The following is a 23,984-nucleotide window of genomic DNA, read 5'->3' as shown; positions in this document are numbered from 1 at the left end:
CATTTTGTGATCTTTGGAAGCATCTTTGCATAAACGACCACCATCTCAATCTACCACAAATGTAATGAGATGTTGAAAATGTGAGAAAATTGCCAACTTATTACCACTGCATTTCCATTTCCATTAGATCACTAAAAATGTTATTTAAACCCAAAAAGTACAAATGAAAAATTTCACATACTGTATATCACTGTTGCCATCCAACCTGGATAAGCCTGTAACCACTGATGCTGATAAATATAATACGATACAACCCACAGAAAAACATCATACGTAGTAAAATGTGCAATCTCGACTACTTGTGATAAAAAGGCATTCAGGTACTAATCAGGCCTTATCGGAATACCAGTGGGTCAATTGGTTCAAGTACGTTTTTGCAAGTGAGACCAAAACAGAACAATATACTCATGTGAGTCTGCTGTCCTATCTCATAATAATAATCTTATGTGATCATTTGAATAGACACAAAGGCACAGATAGAGCATGTCAATGCGTGTTCGCAGCTCATTTTCTTTTCCAACATTCTTTTATCTTTGGGCCAAATATCTATCCATCCATCCATTTTCTGTACCACTGATCCTCACAAGGGTCGTGGGCATGCTGGAGCCTATCCCAGCTATCTTCGGGCAGGAGGCGGGGTACACCCTGAAATGGTCGCCAGCCAATCGCAGGGCACATATAAACAAACAACCACTCGCACTCACATTCACACCTAAAGGCAATTTAGAGTCTTCAATTAACCTAACGTGCCTGTTTTGGGGATGTGGGAGGAAACCGGAGTACTTGGAAACCGGAGTATCTGGAGAAAACTCACACAGGCTCGGGTCGAACATGCAAACTCCACACAGGCGAGGTCAGGATGTAAACCCCGGTCATCAGAACTAAATATAGAAATAATGGAATATCTCCGCTTAAATCAATGCAACATCATTGCCTGTGTTGGTATGATGAAATTATATCATTTTGCAAAACAATGGTCAATCAGTTCAATCATTTCAGAACAATAAATGTTTGGGCTGAAAAACAAAACTAAATATGACAACCACTGAACTAAACAAACTACTTGTGGACAGTGTTAAACGTCAAAGGTAGATTTCACTACATGTTTCATTGTTTTTGAGTTTTAGTACTTATGGTTGTTTGTTTTTATGTGCCCTGCGATTGGCTGGCGACCAGTTCAGGGTGTACCCCGCCTCCTGCCCGATGACAGCTGGGATAGGCTCCTGCATGCCCGCGACCCTAGTGAGGAGAAGCGGCTCAGAAAATGGATGGATGGAAGATTGGGTCCCATTTCAGTTTGATCCTCTCTGAATATCATATACTATTTAAAATGCAATGCTGTTAAAATTGAAGTTTTGATATCTAAGAACCTTTTTATTTCAAAGTCAGCTACTCATGGCAAAGAAAAAAAATTGAATTAACATTAAAGGGCACCATGCATTAAATGTTTTGCCCCCCCAAGAAAAAAAAAAAAAACAAGCGTTATGTCAGTGTTGCTGATATATTGCATACATTTATGGCCTAAATCAATAGATAAATTAATCAGTTAATTTATTTTTTGGTACTTTTTGTACTAAATTCATCTCTGTTGTAAAGTTAAGCAAATACTAAAGAACAACATATATTTTTAAAATTAAAATATCGGAATTGGCATCAGCCTTAAAAAAATCCATATTGGTTGGGCCCTACTGTTCATTAGTATTATAAACAAGTGGTGTGCATTTATAGTCAAAATACAAACGTATGATGAAGGATGAATGACACATTTTCAAAGAGCATTGGACATCATGTGTCTATGCTTGTGTGTTAGTGGATGGATAGAAGATAACGTTGGTCAATTATTTCAGTGTGACCTTAATGTACAGTAATAAAGTGGTGACCCCAAAACAAAGAAAAGACCAGCAAAGCCACATTGACTGAGGGTGGGGGCCCTAATTTCCCATGTCTGCTCTAGTACCTGGATATTTATCTTTAATGAGATCTGTTTGCTTCCTCTCACTTGGGAGAAGTAGGAAAATGATCTCATTTGTAATCTTCCATGTGCTTAATCAGACCATGTATTTGCATATTGCATGTCTCACTGTTGCGAAACATAAAAAGAGGGAACAGCTTCAATCTCATTGCATACAGACAAACGACAGTAGGTTTAAGATCCAGTACAAACCTTATTCTTGCTGAAGAAACCCAAGAATTTTATAAGGAAAGTCAGGGAAGCTTGTATAAGCTCTTGATGGATGGTACACAGTAACTTGCACTTTCTCTTGAGTGCTCTCTGTCTGACATCCAAACATTCAATCCTCTGATTAATAGAGAGTGAGATGCATTAACATACTATTATAAATGGGTAAACAAGGCCACATCGGCATAACTTGGTTTGGAGGAAATGAAATAATCCTTTTGACGACAACGTTTGTTCTAAATTAAAGAAATGATAATGGCACTCTTATTAATTATGTGGCTTCAAATTGTGTTTCCAGGGAAACTGTCTTTTGTAAAAAAAAACTTGGAAAAACACAGCAGTGGTTATAAGCACATAACCACTGCTGTGTTTTCCCACATTTCAATAATGTAACAAACATATCACAATACCGGTACTGAAATGATACCATGGCAAAAATAAAACATTTCAGTAAAAGCAGTGGAATGAAAAGTGACAAAACAACTTCAAAAACGTTTCTATTTATTTGTATTCATTCAAAACAGGCGGCACGGTGGAAGACTGGTTAGCAAATCCGGGGTTCAAATCCAGGCCTCGCCTGTGTGGAGTTTGCATGTTCTCCTTGTGCCAGCGTGAGTTTTCTCCGGGCACTCCGATTTCCTCCCACGTCCCAAAAACATGCATGGTAGGTTCATTGAAGACTCTAAATTGCCCGTACGTGTGACGGGTGTATAAACAATACCTGTGATCAAAAACAGGTATTGTTTATAACCGCATAAACTTCTAGAAATTATTTTCAAACATGTACAGTATAATGCATTTAGAATTAAATGGTTTCTGAATTCATTTTACAGAGTATTTAATTAAGAGTAGAATAAGTACTTCAACTTTTACCAATCATTTTTTTATTTTATTTTTATTTTTTTACTTGAGTTCAGAGTGTGTGTACCTTTGCCGCCTCTTATGTTATTTAAAGCATTGCGCAATGAAACCGAGCAGAGTGAGCACAGCAATGTGGCAACATCCATCCATCCACCAATCCATTTTCTCTACCACTTGTCCTCTTTAGGATCACGGGTGAGCAAGAGTCTATCCCAGCTCACTTTGGACAAGAGGTAGGGTACACATGGACTGGTCGCCAGTTATTTGCAGGGCCCATATAGACAAAAAATATTTGAAAAAAATAAATAAATAAATAAATAAACATTCACACACCTTCGCACTTATTGGTAATTTAGAATATTCAATTAGCCTAACATGCATGTTTTTAGAATGTGGGAGAAAAACCTATGCAAACATGAGGAGAACACTGCATTCCTCACAGAAAGGCCGGAGCCGAGATTCAAACATGCAGACCTCAGAACTGTGAAGGAGACATGCTAACCACTCTGCTGCCTGGTGTGAACACTTTACATAAAAAAATAAATATTACAGTATGGATTGCGTTATTTCAGATGTGATTGGCAAAATAGATGGATATTGAGACATTACATAGTGACTATGAACTGCAGCATGAGTTGGCAATGTTGTTTGCTGTAAAAAATAAAAATCTAATCAAATCAAATACACGTACTGTATCAATAAATGGCCTATAGAAGTTGAGAATGAAATAAACACCAGCACCGATCAGCAGTGGAGAGGCAACTCTACACAAATAAATAATAAACTGTTTAAATAATATGATTACTATAGAGGCAGATGTGGAAATAAGTGCATCTTCATATATAATATGTATAGTATAATATAGTACGAAGTAGTAGTATACATTTTGGGGATTGCAGCAGTGAGCATGAGTAGTATTAAACAAAATATCATAAAAAGCTGAACAGCGAGCCTTGTTTTGTGTGTACACAGCTCCAAGATCTCCCAGAGGATATCATTTCCAATGGACTTTGGATAAGAGCAAGGCCAGCACGTCCGTGGGGAGGTTTCGTAGTGTGTGCACTTATTTACAGAACGTGGGTGAATATGTGCATGTTTTATCAGCACTTTGGCATTGTGATTTATGATGGTTGTGATTTATCCAGGTGATGGATGAACACATTAGGAGCTACAGCTATGCCAACCCTCTATAAGTCTCTGTCACTATATATTCTGGGGTTGTATTTAACACAACTCCGTGCAATATTAAATTATTCCCACAGTTAAAACAAAGATGAAATACAGTGGAACCTCTGAAATCAATCACAATCCTTTTCAGGATGCTGGTTGAGCTCAGATTTTTTTGGATTTGAATTTTTCTCCATACACAATAAAAGAAGTACAAACTCTGTTTCCGAAGTTGACTATTAGTCATCCAAAAATAATGATTTACTGTAACAAGGAATGTAAACGTTCCTACAAACCAAACTGCAGTTAATAATAGTAAAAACAATACAATGTGTTCACTTCCTTAACATTGAAAAACAATGTCTTTAGTGACAAACATGATTACTGCTTAAAAGCCTTTTGACACTCCACTTGCTCAGTGTGAAAGACCCCTGCGTCAAAGCGCAATGACGACGGCAACGGGGGTACGGTCTTCCCACATTTGGAAATTATGACGTAACAGCCTAGGAGGAAGTCAGGAGGCTTTACTATTAATCTCGATAAAGCCATTTTGTGGTAAGCAGTCAGGACAGAGACATGCTGCTTTCCCACTTAGGGTTCCATTTCCAGTTCTGCGGTCATCATAAATTGTTCCTATTAGCAATCACTGAGATCCTTTTGTGGCTCACTCTAGTTAGTTTTATGTTTACACAGTAGAAAATTATTCCTCCCATTTCTTCTTGGTCACAAGAATGTAAACACAGCAACATTTGCTTTAAGAACTTGCAAGCAAAACGAATCATAAAATGAAACAAAACAGGCTTTTTGTTGATGACCTTAACATTATCTGGACATTCTAGCAGGTCATGCGATATCTATGTGACTATTTACTGCTAAGTAAAAGATGTGTCTATTCAGTTTATGGCCGAATCTGTTGACATGCCACATGTCTACTGTGTTCCAAAATATTTTGCTATAGGTTCTATAAGATATAGCAAAACCCTAATCTCAAATGTTTCATACAGTTTAATAAAATAATTTGTGTGTGAGAGCAAACGGGTTCATTATGCTAAAGGTATGTTATAGACATTTTCTGTCAGGCATTTGCATCAAGTTAAAAGAGCATATGTTAAAAACAGCCACTTATGAGCATCAAGCAGGTATTAGAAGATGCCTGCTTGTGTATCTGGAGTCCCAAGAACCGCTCAATTCTGTATCCTTCACATACTTGCAGTCTTGCATAAACTTGTATTTTGGCTACCTCTGACCAATGCTTCCAGATGGATGGAGGTCTGGCTGGTTGGTCGATTGCCACCATGTCACCACATGGCTGCGACTTCAGCAAAGCAGTGTCGATGATTTTGGCTGTAATCATGCGTAAGAAGATAGGCCCCTTTTAATAACAAAGTATGTTAAGTTTCTAACTGACCATTTCCTGCCTTCTTATAAAATCATCAGAGCTTCTACAGTATATCAATTCTGCAACACAATTGCACCATCCAATGCTGCAAAAAACACCATTAAAATCTTAGCTACTATGGTTATAAAGGGAGAAAAAAATCATGACGTGGCCACCATCATACACTAAACTTAAAGTTCCTGTATTTTGGCTATTTAGACCATCGAGTGACTCTCTAACATGGACTTACTACAACCCCAATTCCAATGAAGTTGGGACGTTGTGTTAAACATAAATAAAAACAGAATACAATGATTTGCAAATTATGTTCGACCTATATTTAATTGAATACACAACAAAACAAGATATTTCATGTTCAAACTGATAAACTTGTTTTTAGGAAATAATCATTAACTTAGAATTTTATGGCTGGAACACATTCCAAAAAAGATGGGACAGGGTCATGTTTACCACTGTGTTACCACCATTTCTTTTAACTACATTCAATAAACGTTTGGGAACTGAGGACACTAATTGTTGAATCTTTGTTGGTGGAATTCTTTCCCATTCCTGCTTGATGTACAACTTCATCTGTTCAACAGTCCAGGGTCTCCATTGTCATATTTTACGCTTTATAATGCGCCACAAATATTCAATGGGAGACAGGTCTGGACTGCAGGCAGGGCAGTCTATTACCCGCACTCTTTTACTGCGAAGCCACGCTGTTGTAGCACGTGCAGAATGTGTTTGGCATTGTCTTGCTGAAATAAGCAGGGGCGTCCATGAAAAAGACGTTGCTTGGATGGCAGCATATGTTTCTCCAAAACCTTTATGTATCTTTCAGCATTAATGGTGCCTTCACAGATGTATAAGTTACCCATGCCATTGGCACGAACACAGCCCCATACCATCAGAAATGCTGGCTTTTGAACTTTGCGTCCATAACAGTCCGGATGGTTCTTTTCCTCTTTGGCCCGGAGGACACGACATCCACAATTTCCCAAAACAATTTGAAATGTGGACTCATTGGCCCACAGAACACGTTTACACTTTGCAGCAGCCCATCCTAGATGAGCTCGGGACCAAAAACAATTATCTCAGTTTTGTTGTGGTTTAATTGAAGAACATTTCTCATCCAGTAATTTATTTGTTTTAGAGAGTGAGACAACACCTAATTTGAACTGTAGTCATCTGGAGACACTGCTAGATATAACAGTGTGTTATCTGCATAGCTATGATAGTCAAAATTAAATTTCTGAAGACTTTGACCCAAGGGTAGCATATACAGGCTGAACAGGAGGGGTCCAAGAACTGACCCTTGAGGGACCCCATAGGTCATTGCCATTCGATGAGATTGAACACTTCCAATGGTTACAAAATAACTCCTTCCTCCAGGTAGGACCTGAACCATTTAAGGACTGCTCCATTTATTCCTACCCACGTTTCCAACCTGTTCAGCAGTATATTATGATCTACCGTATCAAAAGCCGCACTGAGGTCCAAGAAGACCAGAATTGACACCTTTCCCGAGTCAGTATTCAACCTTATATCATTTAGCACTTTGATAAGAGGAGCTTGTATACTGTGATGCGTTCGGAAACCTGATTGAAATTTGTCAAAAAGTCCATTTAAGTTCAAGAAATTGCTGAGTTGATTAAAAATAACTTTCTCAACAATCTTGGCTATGAAAGGAATATTTGAGATGGGTTTATAGCTAGCTAACATGGAATCGTCCAGCGTTCTATTTTTTAGCAGAGGCTTCAAGGCAGCTACTTTAAGAGCTTTAGGAAACTCGCCTGACTGAAGTGAGCAATTGATTATTTGCTGCAAATCAGCTAGCACAGACTTCGCAATTGCTTTGGAAAAAGTCAGATGGTATTGAGTCAAGACAGCTCGTTGATGGTTTCAGCTGCTGAACTGTTTTCTCTCCAGTTTTTTGGTCAACTGTATAAAATTCTGACATGCTAATAGACTTTTTCCTGGGTGGCTTCAGATGTAGTCTAATTTTATCATTTTGCTTATTTGTGCTAATATTTAACCTGATGGATGGTATTTTTTCACTAAAATAAGAAAATTAATTGCATTTATCTGCTGTTAGGAGTTCTGGAGCTATCTGATTTGGGGGGGTTGTGAGCTTGTCAACCACAGCAAACAGAGTGCGAGTATTGTGGAAGTTCTTACTGATGATTTCAGAAAGGTGTTGTTGTCTAGTCCTGACTAACTAACTCTTGGTTAAAATTACAAAGACTTTGTCTGTAGAGGTCATAGTCAATTTGGAGTTTAGTTTTTCTCCACTTACGTTCTGCTTTCCTACACTTTGATTTAGTGGTCTTTACCATCATTGTGCTCCTCCACGGTGTTCTAGGTCGTCTCAAGATTGTCTTCGTTTTAATAGGTGCAACAGCATTCATGACATTTGAGATTTTACAGGTGAAATTATCCAAAAGTTCAACTGTCTCAGCATTCACAGTTTGTGGCACAGCAATGGTCTCCATAAACTTAGTGGCGGTACTCTAATTAATGTACCTTTTCTTAATAGACAGAGGTTGTCTGAACTTTTGGAATAATCTGTAATTCAAAGAATACACAAAAATGGCCAGAATTAGCCATATCCTTAATGTTAACTGATTTCAAAGCAATTTCAAAGCATAAAAAGGAAAAGCAAAAATTTTTTAAATCAACCAGGTGACGGATCGTAGTTTGACAGCTGATGATCCAAAAATGTTATTCACTGTAAATTGCTTTGACTATTTAGGGCATACATAGCTTACGGCCATACTAACCTGAAAATGCCTGATCTCAACTATTTAGGAAAATGAAAGAAAACAGGAGGTCTCAGACCAAATGATTTGCTACACACCTGACTTTTGTTTGCTGTATTCACACCTGACCAACTGAACAGCAAACTCAAAAGCACCCCAAGACGTGTTTTCATTTATAGAGATATTAAGTAAAATGTGAGAAAATGCCTTTATCTTGGAATGATAACAAATCTCTGCATCTTTTGTCTGGAATTGCACCAAAGTTAATCAGTGCCTGGCCCACGCCCCAACCCAACAATAACTTCCCCATGGAATATTTTTTGTTCTAATTCTGCAAACCGGCAAACTAGCAAACCAACAACAAAAATCTATGTCCAGGTGATACAGACACATGTATAAACATAAAAAAACACCAATATGTCAAGTTAAGCACTAATTTGGTTTAAAAAAGAAGCGATATAAACCTTTGGTTGGTTTTATTGTGGGCATAATTCTAACATAAAGTTCACAGATTTTCTGCTCTCATTTCGTCACGGTTATGACAAGAATACGAAACACTGTCCCTTTCATCAAAAACAGGATATGAACAAGACCTCCTCCACTGAGGTTTTATCTCAGATAACCTCCATTCTTTTACAAGCTCATACAGGTTTCTCTGGCTCTCTCTCTCCACACACACAATATCACTATTACTACAACATCCCTCTTCCCATCGCTCCCATCTCTATGCAGTAAATGCACTTTTACCTCACAGTGAACAAATTTTCTCTTGCTTCTACTACATGCTGCTGTCTTTGGATCATGCATCATATTTATATGCTAGTGTGTGTGCATTGAAATTCCTTTTGACATACAGTATTAATTGCTTTGGTTTCATTTCTAAAGAAGTATGTTTTATAGCCCTTTACATGGCAAGGGAACACATTTGGTAATTTAAGCAATGGAACCTGTATTATAGGCAGAGCCCCACCAGCTCAATCAGATGGCCCTATTTTTCTTTCATTCCAGTCTATTTTTGGTATACTTCAATTAAAGTAGTGATGCAATTGCATAGCTGATATGTATAAATTGGTGTGTGTCTTTTTGACTTTTTTATTCCTATTCCTTTTTATATTTATGGAACAGCTTCCACAAACAGTTGTCATATTGTGTAACCTCATTGGTACTTCTGTGTGGATGCTTATTATAGGCATGACAATAAATGTGAACACAGATGGCACCTCCACGCCTGCTCATGGATTTGTGTGCTCAAGAATACAACGTAAATACGATTTAGGTGAGATGACACCACCTCAATTTATTTTGAAGGTGTCTGATGTTAAATACTGGCAAAAGGCCAGGCATTATGAAAACATAAATATACCAAGTAAATTAATCCTCTCTGATGTGGAGAAATGATAAAGGGGGAGCGGAAGTGCTTTTCGGGAAGCAAGCTCTCATGCGTGATTTAAAATTGGTTTTATGAAGAGATATTAACAGTTATTACCACAGTGTCTTTAAAAGAACGATTGGATGGAATGGTGAGGCGTAGGTTCAGTGTCACGTGCAATATACAGATACAAATAAGACATATACAAAACACAGCTTATTTTTTTAAGTTATAATAGTCTTATCCATAATGTCCAGGCATCATTCCATTTTCTATACTGCTTACACTGTTCAAAATTGTGGGATTTGGAGCCTATCCCTGATGGAATGGAGAATAGGCAAACTTCGCAGAGATGATGTTCACCCAGAAATTTGAACTTGGATCTCCTGACTGTGAAGAAGGTATGCTATCCACTATTCCACCATGTTGCTAGGATCTAAGTCACTATAGAGAACTCAAATCTGATCAACACTGTCCTTCTATATAACATTATGAATGTTAGCAGTTAGATCATGACTGGGCTTCCTCGCGCCCTCTGTGATGTAAGTGGACTCACATTTAAGTGAAGATGACAGCAGTGTCAAAATACTGAGTGTTTCAGTGTCATGATAGGGATGATTGCCAGTAGCCATGTGGATGAATGAGCAGAAGTGGTTCTGTTAGAGTAAATAATGTTTAGCATGCGTATAGGTTTACGTTTTCCTTTTTTTCCTTCATTTCCATTGGTTTAATAGGAATCTCGGACTGTTTTTGTTGAACCCTGCTATTTGCAGTTGGGTATTTGTATTTTATTTTATTTATTTATTCATTTTTACATATCCACCGTTATTCACTGAAATAAAATACCAATGACTAGCAAGGGAACACTGAAAGCTTCCGAGCAGCTTTTTTTTTTTTAAACTTACATTTGTGGTTGATTTTTCAGCTACTGTGGGTCGAAGACGAAGGAGAGGTGGAGAGCGGGTTCTGAGGCAGAAAGAGGAGAGGAAAGCACAGAGCCGAGAACTGAATATTGGGACTATGACAGGAAAAGCTCGGGAGTTCATTGACGTGATGATGAAAGGTTGATATATTGAGTGTTCAGGAGAGGATGTGGAAAGGCAGTAAGGCTAGAGGTTTAGGGGCAGGCTTCATTATTTTACCATGGTGTAGATGGGAGGAGAAATGGAGTAGGGGTTATTTCAAAGGAAGCATTAGCTGAGAATGTCTTGGAGGTGAAAAGAGAATCAGAACGAGTGATGAAGCTGTAACTTGAAATTGAGGGTGTTATGTATAATGTAATTATTGGCTATGTCCCACAGGTTGGATGTGACCTAGAGGTTAAAGACAAATTCTGGAAGGAGCTAGACCAAGTAGTTCTGAGCATCCCAGACAAAGAGAGAGTCGTGACTGGCGCAAATAGTACTGGACATGTTGGTGAAAGAAACGGGTAGTGAAGAAGTGATGGGTAAGTTTGGCATCCAGGAAAGGAATGTGGGGCAGATGGTGGTAGACTTTGCAACTTTGACTTTGGACACTAAAGAAGGAGAAAAAGATCTATACAGGTTGGCCAGACAGAGTGATAGCGATGGGAAGTGAGTATTTGCGAGCAACAGTTTGGTTTCATGCCTAGAAAGAGTACCACAAGTAAAGAGAAGATCAGAAGGACCTACATTGTGTTTTTGTAGATCAAGAGAAAGCCTATTACAGAGTACCTTGACAGGAACTGTGGTACTGCATTCGGAAGTCTGGAGTGGCAGAGAAGTATGTTACAATAATACAGGACATATATGAGGGCAGCAGAACAGTGGTGAGGTGTGCTGTAGGTGTGACAGAGGAGTTTAAGGTGGAGGTGGGACTGCATCGGGAAGCAGCTCTGAGCCCCTTCCTCTTTGTAGTTGTGATGGATAGGCTGACAGATGAGATTAGACTGGAATCCCCGTGGACCATGATGTTTGCAGATGACATTGTGATCTGCAGTGAAAGCAGGGAGCAGGTGGAGGAACAGTTATAAAGATGGAAGCATGCTCTGGAAAGGATAGGAATGAAGATTAGCCGAAGTAAGACATAATATATGTGGATAAATGAGAGGGGTGGAGGGGGAAGAGTGAGGCTACAGGGAGAAGCGATAGCAAGGGTGGAGGACTTTAAATACTTGGGGTCAGTCGTCCAGAGCAATGGTGAGTGTGGTCACGAAGTGAAGAAACGGGTCCAAGCAGGTTGGAACGGGTGGAGGAATGTGTCAGGACTGTTATGTGACAGAAGAGTCTCTACTAGGAAGAAGGGCAAAGATTATAAGACAGTGGTGAGGCCAGCCATGATCTACGGATTGCAGACAGTGGCACTGAAGAGACAACAGGAAGCAGAGCTGGAGGTGGCGGAAATAAAAGATGTTGAGGTTCTCTCTAGGAGTGACCAGGTTGGATTGGATTAGAAATGAGCTCATCAGAGATACAATCAAGGTTAGATGTTTTGGAGACAAAGTTAGAGAGAGCCGACTTCGATAGTTTGGACACGTCCAAAGGAGAGATAGTGAGTATATTGGTAGAAGGATGATGAGGATGGAGCTGCCAGGCAAGAGAGCTTGAGGAAGATGCAAGAGAAGGTTGATAGATGTAGTGAGGGATGACATGAGGGCAGTTGGTCTTCGAGGAGAGGATGCAGGAGATAGGCTTACATGGAAAAGGATGACACGCTGTGGCGACCCCTAACGGGACAAGCAGAAAGTAAAAGAAGAAGAGCATTATAATCATTCACATAGCTATAGTTGGTGTACTGTGATCTCAATTTCACATTAATATTCTAGTCACCGTCACTCTGTGTGACAGTATAATCCAAAATGTAGTCACTACTCAATGTTTAATTTTCATCATATTAATCCCAAATTGATATGAAACACATTTCTGCTTGCAAATTCTTCGCTTCAAATTATTCCACATTTCATCACTCACAATATGTGCAGATATATTTTGGCTTCTACCTAATTCCTGACCGATGCGTCTAGTGGTGTGATGAGATCCTATAGAAAAAGCAGTGTGCGTTCAAAGTGTCCAGTAGTTTACGGTTACTCTTTTTATCAAAACATTTGTCATCATGCTTTTCTAGAGCTTCATGAATGACATGCAAATGCCATAAGAAGACAATGTGTGCTGATGAATTGAAAAGCAGCATGAGCAGGCAGACAGCAAATACTAAGTTTTTCAGTTTTCCACACCTTCAATTCTGAAGCCATGCTGACCTTTTCACAAACAGGCTGATTTGCGTAATCAATAAACTTTTCCAGAATGCTTTCTCACTGATCAATAATTTTCAAATTTGTTTGAAAAAAGGTCCAAATGTTATCCCCACGAAATGAAAAGAAATTAGCCATTTCTGTGTACAGTATGTATACATTACTAATAAAAAAATAGCTACTTTAATCACATTTTCGTTTTTCTCAGGCGACACAACTTTTCTCAGTGTCCAGAGAGCAGTGTCCTAACTCCTGGCACACCAATACCTCTTGTGTCCATTGTCGGGTATTTTTAGCTGTGTGGCAAACCTTTCTGACACTGGTCAGCACATTCCGCTCTAGATTGCTCTGACAGTCTTGAGATTCCATTGCACCTTGCACAGATTCAAGACACCCTGTGCTGAATGCAGTATGCAGGCCACGACATAATTAACACAGCTCACTGTAGATGCGTTGCCTCAGAGCACTATTTCGCAAATAGTTGACGCATTCCACTACAATTTTTAGTACTTTTGCCATTTTTGGAGGCAACGTTTTTGTTGCCAACGCATGCCTGTGCAGAACACAATGCGTAACAATGATGTGTGGTGACTTTCTTCCCAGCATGACTGGATCGTCATCTGAACAAACTGCAGAAACCATATCCTATGAAAGATCATCCACAAGTTTCTTAACATCGGCTGCCTTAGCCGTTGTTGCAAGAGGCTTACAAAATAAAAAATCTTCCTTTATCATGTCATCTTTCACAGAACGCACGAATACAGCAAACTGGCTTAGATTGGAAACGTTTCTGGAGGCTGAATTTTGCCGGGCTTGAAATCAGATCTGCAACTACTTGAGCCATGATGTCTTTGCTCATGTCCTCTATTCTGTCGATGATGGTGTCATTTGAAAGAGGAATTTGGGATAACTCAGCTGCTTTTCCCAGCATGATATTCGCCATCTTCAACACAGCTGGTTTTATGAGTGTTTCACCAATGGTGTGTGGTTTGCCCTGCTTTGCGATCAGGTAAGCAACTTCGTACGATGCTGTGAGGATCGGTTTGTTGATGGGTACAAAGCCGAGAACAGGCAGAGTAGCTTTTTTCCTATGTCACTCCTGTGACATCGGAAAACTTAAACTTATGGGATTGTACCAGTTAGACTTTTACTTTTTAATAAAAGTGAAGACAAATTTACATTAATATGTTTGTGTGTATTTGTTACGCTACTTTCTGGTTCACAGAAAATGATGTAAGAATGATCAGTATATCACTATTTAATTTGACTACCATAACTGAAACAATAAAAACAGGAAGTGAACTCCTTTCTCTGCAGTTTTAACTTGAGTCACACAAAAATACAGTAAAATGGGTTCTTCCTTGGTATAGGTGCCATCCCTCCACAAAGTGTCATGCAAATTGAGTTTTTGTCCAATTCTCTTTAATTAGCCCTGTGAGATCCACTATTTTATGTGGACTTTGAGGATAATTTTTTTGGGGGATTTGGGCTGGTATAGATTCTGTTATGTTACCACAAAAAGCGAAAAGCCATATGAGGAGGTCAGGGTAATTTATATGAGATCAGGATAATTTGATGCAAATTTAGCTTGAACAGGCTTATGATACGCTTGTGATTGGGAATCCGTCCACTGTCCACTGCGTGCACCTTAACTATGGGTTATGTAAAATACAATTGATCTTCTTCATATGGACCACTACCTTTAGAAGTGCTTTTTTAAATTATTATTATTTGTCTAACAGCCATGACCTTTCCAAGTTTATAAAAAAAGTAACAAATTAGTAAATTAATGTACAACCAGCTCACCACAAACCGATCCTTCAACCGCTCTGCACCCTGTCTTTGGAACTCACTACCACATGACCTCAGGCAGTGTTGGAAATGTAGTTGGTAACAATTCCAAGTAAACCCTGTTGAAAATGTAATAGGAGTATAACTATTTCAATTACTCTCTCAAAGCAATATAACATTTGATTACATTTTGGTTACTTTTCTTAATTTTGAATGAATGCGTCAAAATGACCGATGGGATGCCATCCATCCATCCATTTTCTGAGCCGCTTATTGAAAAACCAAAAATCATTATTTTGGATTTAACGACATATGTGCTTTTTACAAAAATAATAAAGTGATGACAAAACACTAATGAAATCTAAATACAATACATAAAAAAATGTGTTTGTTGCATGTGTAAAGGATACCATACCATGTTGATCTAATAACAAATGTGCACAGTTTAGACAATATCACTAACTATAACAACCCAGATAAGTGAATGTTCCATAAAAAGGTAAAACAATTACAGGAAGTCCTCGAGTTACGACGGACTCGACCTACGACGTTTCCACTTTACGACGCCCATGCTTCGTCCGCCATTTTGTCCCAGTAGCATAGTGTTTCTGCTTAGCTAGTGCATAGTGCTTGTCTGTGTTTGTGCGGCGGGAGTATCTTTGCCTTTTTCGCCCTCCTTTTTTCACAATCTCAGCAGTAATGGTAAGTACAGCATCTTATTTTTTTATTTTAATGTATTTTAGTTTCTTTATACAAAGCATTACCCTTTCCTGCTACGGTCACCTGACAGTGGTCGGGAGACGCAGGGGTTAACGCCCTTCTCTCGTTGCACAGCTGAGCTGGGTGGCGGCAACAATAAAGGCACAAAGCACCGATTTGCTGCTTTAATGGCTTTATTAGCTCCTCTGCACATTCAACGTCAACGGGTCCTCCGCTAATCGCTACTCTTTCCCGGTCGCCATCACTACACTTGCCACTGTACACACTCGCACCTGCGCGCAGTCCTTCTTCCTTCACAGTCCCGTCTCTCTCACACATCAACGCACACGCCCACACACACTGAGCTTGCTGTCACAATCATGTGGGACAATACTCGTAACAGAAGTATTTCACCGTGAATTTCGACTTTAGCGGTGAAATCGGAACTCGTTTGTAAATCGAGGACTACCCGTATAAAGATTAAACTGTTCGAAAGTCATCCATCCATCCATCCATTTACTTTCTGAGCCAACTAATAGATGTACCACGAGGTGGCACTTCAAGATCATATTTGGAAAAATTACAATGACATACATTTTGTAATTCAATTACATAATCTAGTTACATCTAATAAATTACTCCCCAACACATCATTTCATACCGTATCATAATTGTGTACTGTATGTGTTTTGAGTTTAGACTTACTGTCCCTAACCAATGAAGGTGGGTGGGTTGATGCTTTGATCTAAAGATTCATTCATTCATTAATTTTCCGTACAGCTTATCCTCACTAGGGTTGGGTGCGTGCCGGAGCCTATCCCAGCTATCTTTGGGCGAGAGGCGTGGTAAACCCTGAACTGGTTGCCAGCCAATCGCAGTGATCTAAAGATGAAGAACACAATTCTACCCAAGGCTCTACTCAAGGCAAGAGGAACATGGGGGTAGGTAAAGGATTATAAAATTCAATGTAGGCCACGAGAGGAGGTGGCTCTTTTGTGCCACTGATCTGTTTGCCCACACATACTGTAATTAACACTTTCAAAGGAAACCCATCTTTCTGTTGTTCTTTCCAGATCTGGCCAATAATATACTCATCGAGGTTTGTTTTCAGTGTGACCGTACTTTTGCATGTGTAATAGCAGCCTTGGGTGAAAAGCAGTGATTTACAACATATTACTGCACGCATCATCATTCAGCTCATCCTCTGCAGGGACTTATTTTGAGAATGACCTAGCAATTGAGAGAAGAGGGCATGAAATTGCCCCTTGGTTATATAAAGAGGTTGTTGCACTGAGTAAGTGGGAATCCTTCTCAAGAAGGGTTCAAACAGCTGCTCTTACTATGTGCACGCATCTGTTTGCAGTTGTAATTTGCTGTTAGTTATTTGTTATTTGCTGGTTTTGTGAACCAGAAAAGTACAACAAGCACATTTTGTTGACATGGATATGATTCTGAACAAGATAAGCCACACAAAAAAGCTGGCTCAATGGATACGGGTTTATCTATGGGCACACAGGAACAACATTTTGCTGAAACTTTGTGAACAAAGAAATTTCTAACTTGGATGGAAAATTATAGGAAACGTCAGCAATGAAATTACCAACTTCAAAGTAAGTATATTTTACAGCAGTTGCACGCCTGTTTCCACCTCAGCTCCTAATCCTTCTTGAAAACTTGAAGCCATACAGGGGACAGGGAGCGGAAAATGAAAGTGTTCTTCCAAATGGTTTGTGGAGGGATGCCTGTCAAGTGGAACAGATCTAGAGGGGAAATTAGCCAGAAAACATCCCAAGTGAGCACCGTGGCTGGCTGTGGGGCATCATTCCGTCCTCAAAGGAGAAAAGGCTACACTCACAGGATCTCAGACACAAGGAATGCTTAATGAAATAACTAGAGAGACAAATGTGTGCTTTTCCAACCCTGACAATTGAAAGCCACGATGTTAGCAACCTTGAACAAAATTATTTTAGACTACCATTTGTCTCACACTGTTACATCATCTAAAGGTTTCTTCATTTACTTCTTTGGTAACTGTAATTTGACTTTGTTTGATGAAAGCTGTGTCGTATTTCACAAAAATACCCAACACCACGATATTATTAAGAGCATATCATTAGCACCACATATTTAAAGGTATATTTTCATGGCCCTCATTGTATGTTGTAGGTGTATGTTTCATGTGTTACATTCTTTAAGCATTTTCTAAGACTTCTGCAGTGTACAGGTGAGAATTTAGTGTGTAAGTAAAAATGAATTCCTATGACGAACCAATACTTTTCATATGTGTTTGTTCTTCTCATTTTGTAAAAATATGTAACAAGGTAAATGACAAGCGCCCACAAAGCTCACCACAGTATCACATTGTTATTTAATATCAATATAATGGCTAATTATGAGTCAGTTTGGCATGATCATCATGCCTGTAGTCATAATTTCCTACGTTGTGTCCCACAGGGCTCAACTTTAGGGCATATTTAGATACTATCCAACGAAAACAGATAATATTTTTTTTCTCAGAAAAGTATCAACTTTATCCATTTCTATTTCAGCTACATAGAAGTAGGACAGTCCAGCTTTGTTGACTAGCAAGATACTATTTTCATGAAACTAAAGCTGTGAGATATAGCCTTGCAATCAATAAACATTAAACACTTAAGGCATTTGTCAAACTATTTGTGATGTAATGTAATGTGTGTAAAGTAATTGTATATTCACCCATCGTCTTGAGAAAACCCGATCTTTAAGCATATGGATAGCATAGATCTATGTATCTAAGTGGAATAGCTACATTTCAACAAAACCAATTCATCCCGCATCAGTAAAATCCTAATGGCCATAAGACTTATCATTGTTTTAAAATGACCCTCGTAGAGACCATCAAAGAGAACACCTACACATGAAACTCCCTCATCATCCAAAAAGTCAATTGCCTGTTTAGTCAGAAGGAATCACATTTCCTTTCAACATTAAAAATGAAGAAACATTCAAAAATGCAGTGCAAGCTGGGGCTGCTACTATATCAATATAAACAGATGTATGACAGCTGATGGACTGTTTGTTTATTTCTTAATTATTTTGAGCAAACATTTCCAATCCAAATGCTGTTTGAATAAAAACTTGTGATGTTAGTCTCTGGTAACCACCTCAATAAAGCATGGCATGTTTACCAAGGTGTTATATTGCCTTTTTTGCTTAATATGCTGTATGAACACAAAGTCATTTCCTTCAAACTTTTTTTTTTAAAAAAGTAGCAAACTTGTTGTAAAAACATCCATATTTACTCAAATTCTGTGTCATGCAAGAATTATTTCTACTAGTGTTAGTGTCCAATTATTCATGGTTGCCTTGTTAACAAAACCACAAACAAATTTTGAAACTGTACATCTGTGAGCTCAATAAATGAAAAACTATGCATTGTATTTTCGTTTATTCCTAAGACCCACATCATATTAGAAAACTCCGTAATTAGTTCATTTTAAAAACTCATTTAGAATGATGAGCTTAAGGTTATCACTTGAATAATTGAAGTCATTAAACATAATTGAAGGCATTAAACAATGTGGAAAATCAAAATGAGAGTCAAGGTTAATTAGTATTTTTAGAGGGCATACTAAAATATTTACCTTTCTGACGAGTCTTTGTATTTTGAATTAGATTTCTAGTTTTAGGCCGATGCGATGGATCATACCTCACACTCCCTGGAGCTAGACATTGTGCAAGTGCAGGAGCCAGTGCCGTTGCCAAGCACTTCCAATGCCTCCGGAGTGGCAGCAGGGTTGTAGCTCATGTAATACTCTTGCAGCTGGGTGCTGAGGTCCTGCTCCGGCTCTGGACTCTTTTTGCGACATTTTCGCCCCACCATGGATCGCTGGTGGAGCAATCTGGTTGCACCTGGGTACCGCCGCCACAATACGTAGATAACGGTCAAAATTAGAGACATGCTGAAGAAGAGTGCCACACTGCCCACAACCACTTTGTGTAGAGTCATATGTTCCATCTCTGGGGGGAGTATGTGAGTTGGCCGACTACGTGCGATAGAGTCTCTTGGATCTTTGCTCATATGCCCTGGGAATGTAGGATGAGGAATAGGTTGAGGTCTAAAAGGTGGGTGTGGACCAAAGGTTGGTGGCGCGAGTGGAGACCCACTTGTGGGGGCAAATGTTGGCTCATTGGTGGCTTCAGAAAAAAGCTCTGACATTGGTGAGGGGGTCTCAGTCAGAACGTAATCGGTTTCCTCACAAATGCCATGGTTTCTTGTAACTTCTATAATCTTTTCTCCTTGGAGATGCTTTGGGCTGCTGCATATCATAGTGGTGTCTTTGGTGCCACGGAAATTTCTTAACCAAGCCACCAGTGGACATATGCCAGTGGCACAATCCCATATGTTGCCAGCAAGGCTGATGGAAGTCAGTGAGATCCATGCGGACACCGCCTCCTGTGACACATTGGACAGTTTGTTGGATTCCAGGTTGAGAACTTGAAGGTTGGGCAAACAGTGGAACACAGCTGGATCCAGGGTCTGGATTTCATTTCCAGACAGGTCAATTTTCTGCAGTGTATACCATGTCCATGGAAGTCCTTGATTGACGACCCTGATGCGGTTCCACTGCAGATATAGTGATCTAAGATTAGCAAGACGAGGAAATAGAAAAAAGTTTATCCGGGTGAACTGGTTGTGTTCAAGATGCAACTCCATCAGTTTCTGTAACCCTAAAAAGGTAGTGCGTGTGAGAGCCTTGATTCGATTGTAGCCCAAATCCAGAAACTCCAAACTTCGGCACTCAAGGAATGCTCGTATGGGGATGTTAGAGAGACCATTTGACCGCAGGTGTAGGTTTTGCAACTTTCGCAAACCATGAAATTGTCCCGGCTGCAGGATTTCCAACTTGTTGTATGACAGGTCTAAACTGCGAAGATTGGGAATTCCATGGAATGTTGAATTGTGCAGAGAAGTGATCTTGTTTGAGCTCATTATTAGCTCTTTTAGTCTACGAACTCCCTGGAATGCCCGACTGTCGACTGCTGAAACCTGATTGTGATCCAGGTATATCCAGAGAAGCTGACCCAGGTGAGCGAACTGATATGGTAACAGGCTGTGCAGTTCATTATAGCGCAGGGAGAGGCCCTGGCACCCAACTGAAATGTTTTCTGGGACATCCAAGAAGCCAGATGAATCACAATTAACAGTTTTCCCTTCACATCGACAGCTATTTGGGCATGTGCGCTCACCAAAGCTGAACAACAAGGGAGCTCGCAAAAGGAGGAGGAGTGGAAAGAGGAGGTGTGTCACTCGTCCATCATTCAGCATATGACCTAGAAGGGAAGAAAATTAATTTTACTGACTGCAATTTCATTAAAGTCACATAAAATGAATCAGGAAGCAGACCACTCATTAAAGATGGTACTAAATTTGGATAAGCGTTTGAATTTGTCATTACTAAATTAATATAAGAACATACTATCAATTACTACTTACTCGCAGATTGGAGTAAAGTAAACAAGTAAAGTTGACGACAAAAGCATCAACAGTGAAGAAACAATCATATTTATTATTTGATAATTGATGTCTTGTGACCTATTGTTTCAAGTTATTTTCTGGCACATGGAAATACATTAAAGTTCTGTATTTATTAATAATAATGGTTCTTTTTTTTTTGCAACTAAGTTGGGGCAAAAACCTTTCACAAAACAATACATTTTGCATTGCCGCACCCACCAATACAAGATATACTGTACCACTATTAAAGACCATTAAAGTAGATGATGCAGGGTTTTACGATGGCAATGACAGAGATGTTATCCTCCACATTACAAATTAGAGGACCACACATTATGCAGCAGTTATTTATGGTAGAATTACTACATAATCTCTGGATGGATAAAATGTTTTAATGTTCTTACCTTTTGTATAGTATGCTTATTATTTCCCCTTTCTTTTGAGAAGCACACATTTAAAAAAATTACACACAAGTCTAGACTATGAATTAGAACAGTGATAGAGAATGTAAATGAGGTAAATTGATGGTGAGTAAATGAGAGTAGGGACAACGTGCCATGTGAAAATGTGTTCTATGAATAAATCTCTTGATTCCTCCAAGCCAGAAATGCACCACAGCTTCCACCTTATCCATTAGCTGCTCTGTGAAGTGGCTAAGTGTTCAATGCACCCGACCCATTCATTAGTTTTCTTAAAATGATATTTTAATTGGAGCAGATAGAAGGGTCTTTGTGAGCCCAAAGAGGGGACGAACCATTTTCGATGTCCTGAAACCTGAGGCTATTTGATGTGCATGAGAACTATGGCATTGAGCCATTTTCTCTTGGCATCGCAGCTTGACAGCATATTTAATTAATGTCCATTGATTCAGTATAGATCCCTGCATAGATGAAAGATTAAGAAACAAGTGTATATCAGGGCCCATGTGAGGCTTAACAGAGTGGAGAATGAATTTGAGTATAGTATAGCTTGATGAAGCGATTATTCTGTGCTGTAGTCTTTTTCTTTGTCTTTTCTGTCACAAGTGTTATAAAACCTTAAGACCTCATATTTTGGGTGACTCTTGTTGGCAGTTACTCATCATCAATATTTTAAAGGCAAAATTATGGAAAATACTTCATCAAAAGCTTCATCTCTGTGGGGATGCTCATGAAACAGGAAAAAAAAAACAGGCAATAAAAAGTAGAAAAAGACAAAATAGTTTTGGCTGGCAACCCAAGAGATTAAATCTAATCTGCTGCATGAATATCTGATTTTCTCACTTTTTTTCTTCTAAACTGAGCTTGACCAATTGTGGCCAGAGGCGTCTAAGGTTTTCTATACAAAGTAACTCTTGAAAATCTTGACAACTGTTAGTGTTCTCGCTTTTAAAAAAAAAACAACCTTTAATATCTGAAAGTGAAGTCTGTAATTTCCGCTGCTTTATTTAAGCATACAGTAAATGACAGTGAAACGTGAATGAATATGCAAACAACAAAGATCAACCAATTAATCTATCTAATCTATAGGGGTGGTACAAAATAACCACATCACCATATATGGCATTGTTATCTCTCTTAGACATGGGACAAAATAATCACGTAGAAATACAGTTTATGGCATTGTTATCGCTTAGAGTACATAATATATACAACAGCAAATGCTGTGTGGCCAATTGCTGCTCTATTCATTTAATTTGGACTAAAAGGTATAAATCAGCAGCACGGTGTACGACTAATTAGCACATCCGCCACACAGTTCTGTGGACCCGGGTTCAAATCCGGCCTCGCCTGTGTGGAGTTTACATGTTCTCCCCCTGCCTGCATGGGTTTTCTCCGGGTACTCCTCTTCCCTCCCACCATTCCCCAAACATGCACGGTAGGTTAAGACTCTAAATTGCCCGTAGGTGTGAATGTGAGTGTGATTGGTTGTTTGTCTTTGGTTGTGTGCCCTGTGATTGGCTGGCAACTAGTTCAAGGTGCGGGGTACACCTTGAACTCTCTCTCGCCCGAAGATAGCTGGGATAGGCTACAGCACGCCCGCGAACCTTGTGAGGATAAGCGGCGCAGAAAATGGATGGATGGATGGTATAAATCACAACACCTACAAAAATGGAGATGATGATTGTTCGTTTCATAATATAATAACCCAAGTGATGACAATTAATGCAAAGTTTTGAACTGTTGATTGACAATAAAGCTTAAGCATTTTAAAACAGCTTGACTGTTTGCTGTGTGTCTCAGAACAAATATACTGTACATACACACATCAATCTCAGCACCAGCAATGTTGCAATATGAATTGTGTAAAACAAACAAACAAACAGTCCTATACTGTAGAGGTATGTTTGCCACTTTGATTGTAAGCCAGGCGCTGCACTTCAACACTTTCCGGTTCTATTATTTATTCTATTTTTTTTATTCCACCAGAATTTTTTAAATTCACAAATGAGGACAGGCATAACAGGCATTCAGTATCACCCACAAGTCTTGAGTATTGCTATTTATCCATGATAATTGTTTCTGAACGCAAAGGAGATCACAACAAATATTTTAAAAAATGTTTTAATCATTAACATTTGCATTTCGTAGAGATGCGTAGACAGTCCCTCCGTCCATTTTGTACTCATGAGGGTGATGGGTGAGCTGCAGCTTATCTCAGCTGGGTTTGGGCGAGAAGCACTGTACATTTTGGTTTGGTTATTTTCACACAATAGATTTAAAGACTTAAAGACTTTTCCCGCTGTACATTCTACCTAGAATTCTAACTAGAATGTACAGTATTTACAATGGAAATTGGTGTGCAAATGCACTACCCAGCAGTGTCTCAAGAAATTCTGTTAACACATCTTTTCATATTCAAGTCACCTGAGGTTATGCTCTGATGGCAATTTTTTTTTAATCCCCTAAAAATGAGACTACCTTCCAGCCTTGCAGGATCGAAGGCTGTGCCAGTTCCCAAAGTGTCAGCTGTCATGTTGCGACGGCTTGATATTTCATTTGAATGCACAATGCTCGAAGCACCGATGCAAAGGCTATTAGCCAGAGTGCCTGAGTGAATTGGCCAGCAGTGTGCAGGTCAAATTCTGAAG

At 39.1% G+C, this 23,984-nt stretch overlaps 1 protein-coding gene across 2 annotated transcripts in view; it reads right to left on the bottom strand.

The window, feature by feature from the left end:
• Positions 1 to 23,984, bottom strand: part of lrrtm4l1 (leucine rich repeat transmembrane neuronal 4 like 1) — a 45,399-nt gene that overhangs the window by 10,170 nt on the left and 11,245 nt on the right. Inside the window, exon 2 of one of the 2 annotated variants that reach the window (XR_009769957.1) lies at positions 19,041 to 20,730. Coding sequence is in view for 1 of the 2 variants with exons in the window: in XM_061699366.1 (XP_061555350.1) it covers positions 19,106 to 20,730 (1,625 nt within the window). In the remaining variant the exon portion in view is untranslated. The remainder of the gene's footprint in view (positions 1 to 19,040; positions 20,731 to 23,984) is intronic. The other variant, XM_061699366.1, reaches the window with a different exon arrangement.

The sequence above is a fragment of the Phycodurus eques genome, chromosome 15 (assembly GCF_024500275.1).
Source record: "Phycodurus eques isolate BA_2022a chromosome 15, UOR_Pequ_1.1, whole genome shotgun sequence".
NCBI classification, from domain to species: Eukaryota; Metazoa; Chordata; class Actinopteri; order Syngnathiformes; family Syngnathidae; genus Phycodurus; species Phycodurus eques.
Note: the sequence above shows the minus strand (reverse complement) of the source record. Positions and strands in the feature narration are given on the sequence as shown.